At 40.8% G+C, this 18,032-nt stretch overlaps 1 protein-coding gene across 1 annotated transcript in view; it reads right to left on the minus strand.

Annotated features, from left to right (window-relative positions):
- The window catches only part of snd1 (staphylococcal nuclease and tudor domain containing 1), a 156,228-nt gene that overhangs the window by 105,734 nt on the left and 32,462 nt on the right, over positions 1-18,032 (minus strand). The window contains exon 7 of the mRNA XM_010773155.1: positions 10,184-10,293. Coding sequence (XP_010771457.1) covers positions 10,184-10,293 — 110 coding nt within the window. The remainder of the gene's footprint in view (positions 1-10,183; positions 10,294-18,032) is intronic.

Genomic DNA, 18,032 nt, shown 5'->3' on the forward strand with positions numbered 1-18,032 from the left:
GGGTGTGTGTGTGTGTGTGTGTGTGTGTGTGTGTTTTAGTGTCAGCCAAAAGTAGAAAACGAGTTGCTATGAGGTGGCAGACGAAACAGTATGGAGCGGCAATATAAAATGCAAGCGTTTGTCTGTGGGAGTGTCAGACTTTAGAGCTAAATGTCAGCAGTATAGACACACCAGAGGCCATGGTGCTAACTGTTACAGTGCTCCTGAAAACCACAGACTTCATGAGTTATAGCAGTGAGAGGACAGGGCTATCACAGCCATACCTGTTGTTGTTAAAGGCCAAACTAAAAAAGGTTAGAATGAATAGATAAATCTACTGTTCAGCAGTGAAAGATCAGCACAGAATGAAAGATAGTGAAATGTACTAAAGCCTTGGGGATATTGATCACCTCTCAGACAAGGCTAACTGAACACACTTACACAGCAGCAAGCACTCTTGCTTTAACATTCAGCTGGCAACGAAAGCGTTTTTAAGAAACTGCAGTGCCCCGGCCAGCCTTTCCTGGAACTTCCCCTGCACATCCAGAGAGAGATTCAGCCAGCAAAGGGGTTTAAAGCCACTACATTTCTATAGCTGGCCTCAATTGGAGCTATGCTCGCGCGAAAACACACACGCCTGTCTCCGCCTGTCGCCCACTACTGCCATTAGCTTTATCTGTCTGAATTCAAAGCTGAGAGCCCAATCCTCGTTGGTTTTTTTGAAAGTATTTTTGCCAGGCTTGTTCTTCCCTTTATACCCTCGTCTCTCCTCTGGGAAAAAAGAGGAAGAGTGAGAGGAGAGGAGGAGGGGGGGGTAGAGATGATGATCGCTGACACAGCCGCTGAAATTGCCCCTCTCTTGTTGGAATGGGATATAAAGCAATTGAGTGAGAGGAGAGGTGGATGGAAGGAGATGCTGAGATGGGGATAAGGGTGCAGGCGTGAGGACGTTGTGCTGGGGTAAGCTGCCCGAGGATTACCGCTTCAAGTCGCTCCTCTTCTTGCCCTTTATTTAGCCGCTTATTTATTCACATCTTTGAGGCTGTATTCCTGCGAACGCCAGGTACGCGCTGGCACAGATAACGAGGAGCTGAGGGAAAGTTGAGAGGGGAAAGAAAAGGACAAGAGAAGAGGAGATGGGAGGTCTGGTTAGGTGTGACCTCCACGCTGCGGGGGCCAGGCGTTGACAACTCAATAAACAAGCGGGTAATGGAGGACTGACATGACACACACACAAGATGCGGGGAAGGGAACAGGTGAAGAGACGGTGCGTGGGACAGCAGGGTGTATGTCTGCCTGAACCAAATGAAAATGCTGCCATCGTAGAAAAGAGAAAGACAGGGACTGCTCTTTTTATCAGGAAAGCTGACTTCAGTGCGTCTTTTGTACTACGGTATGTGTTTAAACCCTACAGCCAAGACAACGTCGATGTGTAGCAACTGCTGTGTTGTCAAGGGAACCATTAGCAAGACTGAAAGGCTGGTATCTGCTCTGCGCTATCCTGCACACACACTAACACAGCAACTCTCTATGTTGGTAATGAATGAGAAATGCACTCTCTGCATAGGCTTTACAAAAAGATGGACCAACAGATATAGCTAAAGTTAATATTGACTGCAATGCATCAATATATCGCTTCTAATATATCAATGCACACTAAACATACTGTACAACAGAGAGTTGAATGTACATTTTTCTGCCCGAATGGTCAATATGTTGAGTCACAGTCATCAACAGAATAGGATCAATCTAAGCATCAATAAAGCATAGAGGCCTGGAGCCACTTCCTGAGGCCAGCTCATCAGGGATTCAGCTGACATATGGTGAAGGACACACTATACACTGGTTCACATGTACCATCTAGGTCAGATTACAGTAGCACACATATTAGTATTAATCTAGCAGTGCAAGTTTTCCAAATTGAACAAAAATAGCTTTAAAATGTTTTTAGTTAAGGGCAGAATTGATTTGCTGCTAATGAATTTGAATGTAGATTTTCCTCTGAAGCACGCCATGTTTCGTACGGTGTCAAACAGTGTTCAGCGGCCTGCAGCTGGCAAGGCGACACGGCGGGAGGGATTTGGGATGTGTGTGTGAAACTGTGTGAGAGTATTTTCATTTTGGGTCAAGCTGAAAGGAGGGGGCATGGTGAAAAGAGGATAGTGAAATTGTCATGTGTGGAAATAAATCTCAAAGGGGGTTCACGTTAGGGTAATGAAAGACAACTGTGACAACACAAGGAGAAAGGAAGTGTGTGTGCATGTGCCAACGCTAACATTCATTCAGCGAGGAACATAAAATGCCAGCCGAGTGTGAAGAATGGTGAGGCGAGACAACAATAATTGTAAATTAAGAGATTAGCAATAAAAATGAAGCCGCCTCATGGGGCAGAATGAGACGAGAGAGAACAAGCAGACCCGAGGAGGATTTAAAAGAGGACACTTGGAGAGTAAAAAGTCAAAGCTGAGACATTGTATTAGCCCTCATGCCTATCACGGTCTATATTTCCAATTAGCAAATAACATAAGCATTAGATTTAAATTAGACCTCCAATAGGAGAGGTTGTATATACTCCTTGTTTGTGATAAAAAGCCACAACAAGAATTAAATTGGTCCAACTGTGAGGCGACTGTTAAGCTATTGAGTTTGCCCTACTATGGCCTCATTCAATAGCATGGCCAATACTCCAAACTCTCCTTTCAATATTTTAATTAGTTGTCTCTACTTTCTTCTTTATAATCCTTTTCCACTGGCTATCTCAGGCTGAACAGGGCTGACTGAATGGAGTGAAGTGAGGAATTCAAACAACACTGTTGTTTAGTAGAACAAAGGACTGGTAGACAAGGCGAGAAATAAGAGAGGAAAGAGGAAAGAAGCACAAGAGCCAGATACAGAGACGTGTGTAATGACGTGTGTATTGATACAGCCACTTGATATCTGGATAGAGAATTCTCACAGACCAAAATTCAATATACTTTGGCTATTTTCTTTCTAACTGAGGGACCAGGGTATAACCAGGGAAACAAAGAGAGACAATAAAAGTCGTTTTGTTCTTCTCCTGCTGCTTACATTTCATATGCAGTCTTCTGGCCATAGGGTCAACAATCATTTCAGAATGTCTCTAGGGACACTGACGCCCTATATACCCTCATTATGCTCTCTAACAGTTAGAGTTGTCCTTGTAGCAAAGCAGCTGAAATGCAGATCAATACGAGGGAGAAGAGTGCAAAAGAAAAGGGGAAGAACACAGAAAGAAAGAGAATTAAAGATGAGGTGAATGCAGTGAGTGATATACTGTGAGACAGTACAGTGCGAGTGCACGAGAGCATTACTATTGCCCTCATTGATGTGGAAGAGTGCTGCAGTGTCCTTCATGTGGAGGAAAAGGCTAAGAGGATTCAGCTGGTCCCCAAGCACAGTGTGTGCCTGTGTCTTTGCACTGTTTCCAGGATATGCTTATCAGGGTGGACGGTGAAGTCGCAATCCCATCACACAAACACACACACACACAAACACACACACACACACACACAGACACAGACACACACACAGACACACGAGCACAAGGTCACCCTCGTAAAGGAGTTAGGGCGATAAAGTGGTAAGCATGTTTCTCCCTTCCTCTCATCTCTCTATCTTTATTCAGGCCCATCTATCTCTCAGTCAGCGCGGATGTGTTTATGTGGGTCGCTGTGTTCACCTTCAGGCTGTAATTCTCCATTTTTCAAGGAACAAAGCCGCTCAACTGTGACAGTGATACACGCAAACAGGCCGAGTGCTACTTTATTTGCAAACCGCTGCAAAAGGCGAACTCCACCCGTGACACCAATTAGTGGACAGGCTATTGTGAGCGTCAGGATTTATGGTCGGTACAAACGGCTGCTAATGGCGTTAAAGCTCCATGAGGTGAGATCCAAGGTCAAACTTTAAATGACACGCTTAATCTCTTTTTATATTTTGAAAACTAGCTGCTAATCTTTTTCACCAAGAAACACAACTATTGCTCAAATGTGACTCATGGCAAGGAAAACACACCTGAAAAGATAAATAAATGATTCATATAGCACAACAATCTGAAATATTCTGAGTTTGTTTTGCTCATAGCTCGACTCTGAGCTGTATCAACATCAATGATGGTAAATGTCACCAATAGCTCTCTTTTATATTATATTGACATTTTGTCAATTGACAACTGAGCGACAAATTGGATGGTTGAAAACATCTTTGTCTGCCAATAAAGACTCATTATAGTGTCATTTTAAAATTCTAATAAGCCTCATATGGGTTACTTCCCTCGAGTAACATTTGACTGTGGTAGCAGTGTCAGTGGATGTAGCCACACTATAATGGTTAAAAGTATTGCATATTTCTGGTGTGTTAGTCCAGACTGCTGCATTATAAATAGATGGGGACATATCCTGTCTGTGGCCATAAAGCAGCAATAATGTGACTGTGGGGCTGCCTTCTGCACTCGTGGTTTGTTTAACTACAGTATGTGGTGTGGGGGGGGGGAATAGGACCCGAGGGGCAGTTCACCGTCCCCACCGTCTGTTTGTCTCTCTGACCAGGAAACCACACCATGCATTATTCATTATGTGTACTCGCATTCTCTCTCCATCTCCCTCTCTCTCTACCGCATACACTCACATGCAAGTAGGAGAACGAAAAACAAATCAAAAATAGATGGAAATATTCACAAATGGACGTCCACAAAACAGGCCAATATGAACGACAGAGTGTGAGGCAAGTGTGTGAAAGAGGTGGGGGAGGGAGAGGGGGGNNNNGGGGACATGGTCAAAGCAGTACTTGTATAATCAGCCTCATGCCAAAATAATTCAAGCGTGATCGGAAATCAATGCGAGCATGGAAGCTGGGGAGAAATCCAATGGTGTCCCCCGGCCCTGAGAGGCAAAATAAGACTTATAAAGAGAGGCTGGAATCCATGAAGGATGCGTTCTGTGCGTCTCCATGTGTATGTGAAGAATGCTAAATGAATTGATTGGAGAAGCCAAACACAAATGTGCAGAAAAAGATTGCACTTCAATTATCCAATCGCCACATTGTACCTGTGCGGTAGGTGTACTTTAAGAATATCACACAGAGACCAGACGGCAAAACCCTCTAGATATGATGAAAGGTGTTTGGATGTATAAGCATTTAATTAAATTGCTCACAGAGAACAGTTATTAAAGCAGAGAGCTCTGAGATCTGTCGAGGCAGGAATTAGCAGGGCATCTGTGATCTGCACAATGACTCATCATCGCTCCACGACGCGGCCCCCTGCAGGTCTGAAGGCAGCCTGTGCCAGCCCCCACCTTTAACAGCGGGGGGGCACAAGTGCTGGTCCCAAGGTGGGGTAAGGTGGGAGCGAGGGAACTGTTTAAAGAGGGGTTAGAGGCGAGAGCAAAGCCCAAGCTACACGACACCGAGATTTAACATTCTGCACAGAGAGAGGTAAGTGTGTGTGTGTGTATGTGAATAATATGTGAGTATGTGAGTATGTGAGTATGTGTGTATGTGTGTATGTGTGTATGTGTGTATGTGTGTATGTGTGTATGTGAGTATGTGAATAATATGTGTGTATGTTTTTTATGTGTGCTTAAAGACTGAGGCAATTATGTTAAAATGCTTGTTTTGTGTTCTTTCTTTTTTTTTTGCTTGATTATAGCAATTAACATCTTTCATTATTGCTATGTTATTTGAAATTTGAGGTGAAATGAAGTGTCTCTAAATGATTGTTCCAAAGGGATGACATGCACTACGAGCTATACATTTAAATAGACTGTTGACAAGTTTCCAGAGAACATTGCAGAGTTAATGCATCACAAGGGCATGATACACATTGTTCAAAATCCTTTTTACAAAATGTATGGTACTGAAGAAAACCCTGACACACACACAAACAATGTTCATGTATGTGCATGTTGTGTGAAGCAGAGTGTAACTATAGGAGCGTGTCTGTGTGAGAGGTAGGTAAATGGTTGGTGTGTAGGCAGAGCAGGAGATGAGGGACCACCCAGACTGAATGAGGTCAACAGGGCTGACGGAGGACGTAGGTGGATCAGTACATCGCATATTACTGTCCACTTAGCCCGCTCTCATACCTGCTCGTCAAACACTCCGGCTGTGCCTCACCCTCTTCCCTCATCCCTGCTCCCCGTCGGAAGGGGATCTGTTATATAACTGGAAGAATATACAATGGGTCCAATCAATCTACTCTGTGCTGATGAACACAAAAAAAGCAAGTTTCAAAGCTCATTAGCAAAGATGAAATATTATAAACTAGCAGAGGTGGAAGAAGTACGGTACACAGATCTTGTAATTAAGTAAATGTACAAGTACTAGAGTGTAGAGATACTCTGTTACAAGTAAAAGTCCTGCAAGCAAAATGTTACTAAACGAATGAGCGTCAAAATATACTTAAAGTACCAAAAGTGAAAGTATTTTTTATGCAGATTGGCCCATTTAATAATAATGTATTACATGTTGTGTATATATAATATACATTGTATACTGCAGGGTAGCTTGTGAATTTACTCCAGGTGTAAATAAAGACTGATTGAAGTGTTTATTATATTTCACATCAATAATCCAAATCTGTAAAGTACCTAAAGGTATTAAAAAATGTAGGAGTAAAAGTACACAAATTACCTCTAGAGTGTAGTGGAGTACAAGTGCAAAGTAGCATCCTTCATAATTGTACTTGAATGCAGTACTTAAAGTTAGTAATGTACTTCGTTACTCATCAGCACTGCAAACTATATGCAATTTGGAACTGAAGGGAAAGATGTGAGCTTATGTAAAACCCTGCAGAAGCTCTTACTCAATATTCAAATGTAAAAATAACACCTGGTAACAACTATTCTTCAAGCATGTCTGAAATAGTTTTTAAGTTACTTTGCTGTCACCTTTTCCCCTTGCAGCCTCCTGTTTGGAATGAATCTAATTAAACATACATTTTTCAAATGAGGCATCGGGAACAGTTTAAATATTGTTTCACCGAATTGTGTGTTTTAGTAACGCTACAGAACTAATTATGTCCCGTATCTAGCTGGCTCTTGCTCGATAAACACGCGGTATAATTCTTCCTTCTTCGTCCCTCCTGGTTAGCCTGAGCGTTTGAAGTTGCCACCCAAAGCGAAAATAAAAACAGAGGGCGTCAGTGACAGAGACTCTGAATGGAGGCTTTCTTTGTTGTCAATGGAAGGTGGGAGGTGAGAGAAATTAAAGGGAATACATCAAAACAGAAAAGCGAAACGTCTGGGGAGTGGTGTTTACCATGCGTTCCCTTTTTCCCTCAGAATGATGTGCTGCTGTTTGGGTTCCACACTGCGAACGGGAGCAGTGTCTGTCAGAGATTAACACAACGCAGAGGGAGAGAGGCAGACAGTAGAAGAGAGGAAGAGGGGAGGGAGGGAGACAGAGCAGATAAAAAGAGGTTTTTGAAGAAAAGAGAGTCAGAAAGTGAAAGAAATCTGTAAAGAGAAAAGTGGCAGCGAATCACCAGAGAGACACCGATGGAATGAGGGGTGGTGGTGTTTATAAATAGAGGAGACAGGAACCAGGGCCTCTCCCCTCGCTGGATGCCACATTAATTATGCGTGTCTGCATCAGGAGAAATTAAGATATGGCTGTGTGGCAGCCATATCTGCTGGAAGGAGGGGGTGGGAAGAAAAGGAAGGAGGAGGGGGGGAGAAAGCTGAGAGCAAATGTCAGAATTAAAACTGGACACCAGAGAAGACGCGGGAGGCGAGAAGAAGCCACAAATGACAAAGAGGAAGCGAGAGAGAGAGAAAAGGCCATTAGTGAAAGCACCAAAAAGCTCATGTCTGCACCCGCTTTCAAAGCAGAGGGAACGGATAATTACAGAGCAGTAAAAGACCGAAGTGCACGGAGAGAAAAAAAGCATACAGACCATTGAGTCAACATGCCATCACATCACAAAGCCCTACAGAACTCAAAATGCCTGTGGAGTAGCGAAAGCGAGAGAAATATTTGATGAATGCATATAAATACGCCGCAAGAAACCAAATCAAATGTTATTCACGTGAGGCCATCTTCCAAAACATTGTGAGAAGCTTCTGCAATCACACGCTATTCAGACACGGATCAACAGCGGAATCTTATGCTATTAAACTAAATGATGCGTATTCACGTTGGAGAGTGACACACCTTAATAACCCTTCTCGGTCGCCCTCAGGGAGAGGAGAGATGGAGAGAAAGATGCCAAGTGTCTCTACCTTTCCATCCTACATCACATCTTTGTATTATGCCGCTATATACTCATCTCTCGTTAGAGCGTCTGCACTCCCTCTCACCTTTTCACTTCACCCGTACACCATCATTTGACTTCTTACAGCTGTCACCTGTTCTTCCTTGCCAAGAACAGCCTGATTTTCTACACAGGGATTTTCAAAACGTTACTTATTTTTTCAGTTAATGATTTCACTTTTTTTTTGGAAAAGCGACAGCTCATGTGTGAACGCTTAACTGTGTTGTTATCTACTTGAAACGTGTCCGTTGAGTGTGTTTGTGTTCATATTAGCCCATAACAGCAGGTCAGAGCAGCCAGCCAAGCAGCCCCCGCACCTGGCTCACTCTGTGGCTCTGTCCTGCCTGCTAACTCCCACCTACCTGCGAAGAAACTTGCTGACACCACCAATGACTGGCAAGGGAGAAAATGTGTGAGAGAGAGCGTGTGCGTCAGAGTGTGTATGGATAGAAATGTTTAATTTAATATGCGCGCGTATCCGACAGACTAAGGGCGGTGTGGCGAAGCGGGCGCCTTATAAATCTGATTAATTATGCATTTGTGTGTGCATCTGAAAAAAGAATATAATAAAAATTCATATCAACATGTCAGCGCTGGAGCACCTCTGCACTGCACCGACTCATGGTTTGCTGTCAATCAAAATCCCCTGTTGCTAACATCAATTATTTCACAGCCGAGGCTTCCTGGATCCAACCTATACTCCTGGCTCGCCACACACCTTCAGGTAAAAGTACTGCATTGTGAATCTTTAGTAAAAGTACTTATATTATGATTAGGAAAATGTACCTAAAGTATTAGGAGTACTCATTGAGTAGAAGTTGAAAGTGGTATGAAATGAAAATACTCTATTTATATTACTTGAGTACATTTACTTGCAGTAGTTACTTTCCACCACTGCCACATACACACACATACAGCTCTACCACTCTCTAACAGTAGTCCACCTCAATACCCCAGCCAAGGTACATTTCCATGACAATTAAAGAGCGTTGGGCAGTGGAGTCAGCCACCCTATGCAAAGAGAGCCCTTTAAAGCAGCGATATGGATGGAAGGGGGGAGTTAAAGAGAGGCAGTGTGAGGCCGGGATAAGTGGCGGCGGGATTATAGCTCGTTCCATTATGGGCTCGGTCCGTTCGCTGCTTCTTATAAAAATGTATTAGCATGTGAATGAACAGGCACACAGTGGAGTTTTCGAAAGCCCAGGAGCACTGATCCACTATCAGGTGAGCTTTCCATAAACTGGGTGTAAGCAGGGGAGGTTGGTAAGAGGGGGGGGGTGCTTTTGGTTTGGTCTACTTGACGGTGGCCACTTTTGATTAGATTATGGTTGAGATTTCACAGCACTCGAGAATGCTTCAAATGCTCTAATAAAGATCATTTGGGAGTCAGTGGTGACATTTAGTTACTGCTTTTTTTCTGATGTCAAATGGAAAAACATGAATTTAGTTTGGAGCAGAGATATATATCTAAAAATGTGAATGTCTGTCTTTGATATTTTTAAGAAAATCCTCCAAACAAGAGATATCCTGTATGGAAGTATAGCTAAATAGTGCCCTTAAAAGTTATAGTACCTCATAAAATTGTAAATTAACAAATATTATTAAATGAATATGTGGTGCTCAAATCAAATTCATGGCAGCCTCTTAAAAACTAGCCAGAATGCCTGATGGAAATGTGTTCTCCAGCCAAAAGAAGCTTCTGTGCTATTGAGCAACTGTAATTGAAAAGTATAATAGTCCATATTCCTCTCACATCTCTAAACCAAAAGGCTCAAAGCAGACTAAACTTGGACTGTGAGTGTGAAAATAAAATGCAGCAATGTGGGTTGCCAAAATAGCAAAACGCCAAGTGTTAGCAACATGGGAATGAGCGTTTCAAACCACGTGGAAGTGATGAAACAGGGGCCAGAATGTCCCGGAAAGCCTGCTTACCTCTCTCTGCAGCACCAGCTCTTTGGTGAACAGCATGGCTTCTTCACTGAAGGGTTCAGCCACCTGCGTCCCCCCGGGCATATTCCTGGAACTGCGTGGGCATTCGATACCTGGAAAAGACAACATGATTGCAGGAGTTAAAGGTTAGCACAGCGGCTAATCAAAAGAACGGCAGGACATCCTGAATAGTTTGAACATTAGTTGGCTTGATAAGTACAAAAAGACCAGGACATGGTCACAGAAGAAATGATGATGTGAAAACAATGTGGGCATTGATAGATTATAGACCTTGAGTGCTGTGAACAACTGATGTCCTCGTGTCGTCCCTCTTAGCAGGTCTAGGTCAAATTTTCTTATAGTCGCACAATGTCAAAGAGGTGGCACGGTGCAGATTAACCAGCTACACTATCATCAGCACTCACTGGATGATTGGTCATCAAAAGGTCAACGATGAGTGCATATAGTGCTTCTGTATTAGGAGTTTCAACTAAAGAACAGCCTTGTCAGGTTTTGCGTCTGTGGGACGCCAGCCGCTGTATTTTCAGAGGCTTTCTTGTAGAGTTCAGGTAGGAATGGATAAGCTCCAGGGCACCGGTGGGGGGAAAGAGGAACGAGTGGGTATAAAGGTGCAGTGAGATTATCATTTCATGTTCACACTGTTTAAAGAAATATACTGTGATAAAAGGAGGTGTATGCAAGGGAGGTATATGCATAAGAGAGAGGCTCTGTTTGAAGATGGGCTGTGAGGCGGAGAGAGTGTGAGTTGATCTTACAGTAAGTTTTGTCCAAAGTCTCACACACCATAAAGTATAGCCTCTATTGCTGGAGTACATCTAGCTTCACTAGACTCACTTATTCGGTCTCTTGAACCCTTAGGACCTCATGTGCTATATGTTTATATAGAAGCAGATCCAGATGTTTTGGAGGTGTTCGACTCAGGCTTTGACAATGACTTTTTTTCTATTCAAGTTTAACATGTTCAACACAAGTGATGCTTTTTTTATATACAAAGTGTTTCCCAGATGTTTTGCCCGAGAGAGTACGTGTTCATGCGTTTCTTAGATTGGAAGATGACATTACTTATTGTACACATAGCGTTGATGTTTTAAGTTTTCTACACAGTGACATATATCTAGGACACTCTGTACTAGGTGCATCTTAACCTTGGCTGACTTTGAAACTTTTAAATATGTTTGTATTATTCTTCTTTATTACTGAATTAAAATGCAACATTATTATGAGTGTCCTTTTATTAAGTTATTTCCATGAATTGGAAATGCTCAATTCTTGAAGGGGTTCACTGTCAGGGCCACTTCTAACAAGTATGCTAACTGGAATGGCAAATGTGTATTTTCTAGCTCGTTTTAAAACTAGGTAGCAGAACCTCTTATTTGTATGTATTTTAATCTATTTACTGTTATTTATTTATTTTAATGAATTCCAAATTCTTGTAGGGATTTTTTGTCTAACCCCTTACCCTGGAGCCCACTAGCTTTTTGTTGAGTAATGTTTGCTCCCTACAGAAACCTCTGTCCTTTAAAGAAAACAAGAACAAAAGACATCAGCCTATTCAGAGCAGGAGGATGACCCAGCAAATCCAACGTGAGGACACAGGACAGTCAGCAGCAAAGACTCATGAAGAACTGTACAGTCAACCTTTAGTGAGACATTAATGTCTTCCAAGTACACAGCAGGGTGCTTTAAAACCAAATACATATACACATTTGAGTTTTCCACTATATTATTCTCACTCCAGGGATATTCTGCTAAACAGACCTTTTAAAGATTGATTGTGTCTTAAATGACTCCAAAATGAAGAGGCACACAGTGGACTTTTCTAAAGTCCTACAATCAGGTGTGAGATTGCACAGCACTCGAGGAGAGAGTGCTATAAATGCTCTAATAAAGATCATGTGCGAGTCAGTGGGAAGTCAGTGGTGACATTTAGTTACTGCTTTTTTTCAGATGTCAAATGGAAAAGCATGAATTTAGTTTGGAGCAGATATATATATATATAAAAATGTGGATGTCTGTCCTTGATATTTTTAAGAAAACCCTCCAAACAAGAGATATCCTGTATGCAAGTATAGCTAAATAGTGCATGTAAAATGTTATAGTACTTTATATAATTGTAGTTTAACAATTAGAATTAGCTGAATATGTGGTGCTCAAATCAATTTCATTCTGCAATCGCTTAAAATGAAAAGCAACTTATTCTTTAGAAATGTTACCCACAAATACAAACAGAAAATGTAAATGTAATAGCTTGCTATTTTTATTAGATCATGGGTTTTTCTTTGTTAATCTATTTACTAACCTACTGCATCCTAAGTAACATATAAATCAAATAGAATCATAATAAAAAGCTTCCTGGAGAGTAGAGACACACTGATGGCCTACATCCTCAGAGTATTTACAGAAAAGGACCAGGGCAGGGCTTCCATGTGGGACATTGTGGCTACAACAGTGCCAGAATAGAGAAGAGGGGGAACGATGGGTGCGGAATAAAAGGAGGAGACAAATACAAGAGAGGACAGTGGGAGGGTAAATACTGTAAACAAAAACTGGTGTACGAAGGGGGAGATGGGTTGGCCGGAGCTACTCCAATATAATCCACAGAAAAGATTACATTTATTTAGCTCATGCTTTCATCCAAAGCAACTTATAATAAGTGCAGTGAACCATGTGGATGCAGCCCACTACTTGGGAATGTAATGCCCTGAGAAGTTGTGCTCACATATAGGAAAATGACTAAAAAGAGCTTTTCAGCCAACAATTCTTAATCCAGCTCTCTTAAAAGACAAAAACATCCTTAAAAAACCCTTAATACACACAGAAAGAGTAATAGGATTATTAACTGACAATGGGGTTTTAACTAGGTCAAATATTAACGTAATAATCCTGTCCAATAAAATAAGTCTAAGAAATAGGTCTGCAGTTAAAGGTGCACAGGCATGCCGTCCTAAAATGATCTACTGCTTCTCCTACCACACACACACACACACACACACACACACACACACACACACACACACACACACACACAGTATNACAAGTAAAAGTCCTGCATTCTAAATCTTACTTCAGTAAAAGTACAAAAGTATTATCAGAAAAATGAATTTTAAGTATAAAAAGTTAAATTAATCACAGTGCCGGAAAATGGCCTTTATGTGACATTTCGAGATAATATTGCTGCATCAAGTAGCATTTTACTGTTGGAGACAAACAAAGTTCTGATTGATTTTTTGTAAGATATTTAAATAATTTAACTATTTTGTGACTTAAACAGTGAGTCCAGTAGTTTCATTTTTAGAGATGTATAAAGTAGCATAAATTGAAAATACTCAAGTAAGGTAAAAAATACCTTAAAATTGTACTTAAGTACAGTACTTGAGTGAAGTTACTTCTCACCTCTGAACCACTGTTCACAATCTACATCATCATTTAAGTTGAATACTTTTAAGAGTAATCCATTACTGCAAATACATATGTGATGCATTCAGGCTGGATTCTTTATCATTCTAGTTCTGAATCTGAACATACCTATGCATTCATTTGTGGTGAGTAGCTTCTTCTATATCATTATAGGTAGAGATGTCCCGATCCGATCACGTGATTTTCAAAAGATCGGAATCGGGAGGAAAAAAAATCGGGGATCGGGATTTTTTTCTTTTTATATAAAATATTTGTATTTACTGTTAAAAAACAAAAATGACCATGTTCACGTCTGAAAGTCATCCTGAGGCCTTCGTTTTGGTTTAAAATTACACAACATCATATATGTGTTGCTTCTTTTGGGCTTTAACAGCCAGATGCAATGTTTGCAAAGGCGGAGGTTCCGCGTGGTCGAAGGAACCGAGCTACGTTCAACACGACCAATCTAATATACGCCACCTGAGAAACAAAACAACAACACGACGAGTACACAGTGGCCACTCAGGTAACGGCACTGAAACAACCGACACTTTTAAAAGGAAAGAGAAACTGCTCCAGAACAGTGAAAAGGCCAAACAAATAACAGCCAAGGTAGCTGAATTCATCGCGTTGGATAACCATCTCTTACCTTTTTTTTCTCTTAATGCATTGCATAAAGATCGGATCGGGAAAAATCGGTATCGGCAGATTGTAAAATAAAATGATCGGAAGCAAAAAAAGGTGATCGGGACATCCCTAATTATAGGCTGTAAGTGAGTGTGTTTTCAGTTGACCCAACATGCAGAAGGAACATGATTGAGTCGACCTCCCCTACTCCGCTAACCAGGCTGAGATAATGAGCTTCATCTTGTAGAAACAACTCTGCGGGGAGAAGTGTGTCCTCCGTGCATTAGTGTCATCACTGCAATTTATACAAACATGCATCACATCGCAAATTCCCATACTAATAATGTGCATATTGATTAGCCCCTGACTTTTAGCTCATAACCTGCCAGGCGCTTTGTGCTCCGGCTCAGGTAGGAGCGGATGCTTGCAGGACACACTCTGTATGAATTCCATTAGTGTCTTTCCTGTTAATGTTATTAACGTTTCTAATTCTTGATTCTTGACAAGCTGTTGACAGGACATAATTAGCACAGCGACAGGCGAACAAACAAAGACCTAAAAGCCGGGGGAGGGGTGCGAGTGTGTGCACGTTTGTGTTTGATTTTAGATCTAATGCTTTCTTTCATCCATCAACCATATGACTATCACTCCATTTAGATTTGTTTGCCGTCTTATTAATCCTCCCAGTCCTTCCTGGCTTAAAAAGATGTGAGCTGCATTCATAAGTACAACTACTGACAACGAACGGCCAACAATTTGAACTATTGATTCATCTCATGAGTCATTTTTATGCAGGAACAGCAACAAATAATCAGTTTTCAGCCTCTCAAATATGGAGATTTCTTGCTATTCTGTTTTATATCATAATACAATTGTTATATTGAAAGACATTACTTTGGACCCCCACATTCTGAAATCCCTTTAGAGCTGGTTTAAGATTACCCTGTTTGTCCTACATTCATTGTTTTTATAGTATTTTTTCTGTCTTTTTGTCTTATGTTATCTTGTCTTATCTTCATATGTATTTCACGTTTTATCATGTCTTTTATACTTTTCTTATCTTAATTATTAACTATTAACCTGTAAACATATGTTATGATATTGGGCTATATATAAATAAACTTGATTTGATTTTGACCATTAATACAACATTAATACAGAATAATGGGCAGTTTAATAGATATTAAATAAAGTAGTCAACTGCAGCCCTAATGAGCATCTCCCCCTCCCTGGGTAGAGTCACTTCCAACAGAAGTTCAGCAGCGGGTGAAAGATCCAGCTTGGCAACACATGGAGGTTAGAGCGGGTGAATGGGAGGCAGACGGAGGGAACATGCTGTTAGTTAAAACCCTAGGACTGTTTGACTATGTCTCTTTTATCCTCTCGATCCATTGCTCCATCTCACCATCATCTAACTCCAGCTCTAACGTGGGGCCTCATTACCTCAGACTGGGCTTCTGCAAAGCTACGTCCTTTCCTCCAGATCTGTGCCAACAAACGTTTTTAAATACTATATTTGCAATATTAGGTTTCTAATAATAAAGCATTATTGATGTTTTGTATTTTTGCTGCATATTTTTACACACATTCAATCAAAGACTACCCACTGGAATGGTCTCATGCAGGGTTGTCCAAACTACGGCCCGGGGGCCAAATGCGGCCCGTGGACCATTTTGAATCGGCCCTCAGAAAATTCAAAAAGTATAATTGAATATGGCCTACAAATGAAACTTGTGCTCGTCTTATATTGTACTTCTTACCTATAAAAATATATCACACAGTAGTATTCATGTGTTAATAGTAGGGGTGTAACGGTATACGAATTTGTACCGAAAATATTCGGTATGGGCCCTTCAGTGTACCGAACGAATATAACGTTAAACGTAAAAAATTGAGAACGTGAACAACTTTTTGGAAGTAATCTCAGGTGCTGCATCGCAGAATTTAGTGTAATTTGCTCACATTTGGTTCAACGCGTCATAAAGTGACCAAGTTATTTCATTGGACCAGAGGCATACTAAGAGAACTGGTCAGAGGGATGTGTTCAAATTCAGTAATTTGTCGAAATGGCGAACACAGATGAAGTCGAGCTCGAAAATCCTCCAGCATCATTGAAGTCGGTTTGGGAACATTTTGGTTTCACAGTTACGTACAAGGATGACGGACAAAGACAGGTGGACCGAATCAAAGCTGTTTGTCGGCATTGTTCAACTAAAATTGGTTACGCGGCTGCCAATACATCACAACTTGCACACTCATTTGAAAAGGCATCACCCGAACGTGAATATCACCGGTACCAAAAGAAAAAAGGCTGAAGTGCAAACCCAACTCCGCTAGCATTTAAGCCTCCAACACTCGCAAAAAGGTCGGACCGAGCCAAAGCTATTACAAACGCCAAATATCCTTATGTTGCCATGTTAGCAAAGCGCTACCTGGCTGTATCTGCAACCTCTGTCCCTAGAGAGGGTGTTCTCCACAACAGGAGACATTGTTAATACCAGCAGATCTGCCCTTTCGGCAAGCAATGTGGACAAGTTAATTTTTCTTTAAAGAAACATGAAAATACAATGACAAGCAAGCAAGTCCTAGTGTTAAGCTGGCTGCTTAGGTGAGTACTAGTACAGTACAGTTCAAGTACAGATTATTTCAGTTCATTGAAATGCTGCACCTTAATGTTTATTTTATTATATTTTGTATTTGAGTGAATATATTACTCACAGTTTAATAATAACAAAAAAAAATATATAAATATATTTTGTGATCATTTTTTCTGCTGTACCGAAAACGTACCGAAACCACGACCTAAAAACCGAGGTACGTACCGAACCGAAATGTTTGTGAACCATTACACCCGTAGTTAATAGGACCACTTTTCAAATAAATTCAGTCAATTCAAGTTGGAAACATTTTCCAACATACTGTATCTTAGTTGATAAGAAAAAAGCCCAATGAGTTATTTACCTAAAAAGTTTGAAATGCACCCTTCCTATTTCTCCTTATTATAATCAATCTGAGGCTTTTGTTTTAAGGGATGAGCTGCCAACACTCACAAGCATCATTTACCTACATTTGATTTATTTGGCTAACTTATAACTGAATTTATGAGGCTATATACCTCTAGTGAGTGGCCCAGCCATTCGTATAGTTTCTGTATGTGACCCTCGGTGAAAAAACCCCTGGTCTAATGGAACCCAAATAATGAGGTGTGTCCTTAAACAAGACCTGGGACAGGATTGCCTATAACTAAAGCACATATCAGATGTCACCTTCACTAGATGGAAGCATAGCAAATTAGAGCTGCATCCATAAGTCAAACTACGGAGAACTAATGGCCGACTATAATGATATTCAATTAATCTTATAACTTATTTTTATGGAGGAAGGGCAACACATAGCCTCTCAAATATGAAGATTTATAATTATTTCTGTCTTATATCATAATAAAATTAATATATTTAGGTTACGCACTCACAAAATAAGACATTTATGATGATAAGGCCTGTGAAAGGTTTGTCCATTACACTGGAGCACCTATCAGATGTCACCTTCACTAGACAGAAGCTTCTTTAATGAAATTCACATTTAATTATTCATTATGCACATCAAACTCGATTTGCTATTTATTAAAGTTAGTTGTAGGTTAAACGTGCGCATTAGCTCTGGTGGATAATTTATAAGATTAGCTTATGATGGAGGTAAAAATGCCAATTAAGTTTAATTAAAACAAGTTATTTCCCTCTTCACCAGCAACTTTATTATCTGGCAGGACATAAAATGTGTCTGAAGGCGAAAAAACAAAGACCTCAGT

Source organism: Notothenia coriiceps, unplaced genomic scaffold (genome assembly GCF_000735185.1).
Source record: "Notothenia coriiceps isolate Sejong01 unplaced genomic scaffold, NC01 NC01_scaffold00012138, whole genome shotgun sequence".
NCBI classification, from domain to species: Eukaryota; Metazoa; Chordata; class Actinopteri; order Perciformes; family Nototheniidae; genus Notothenia; species Notothenia coriiceps.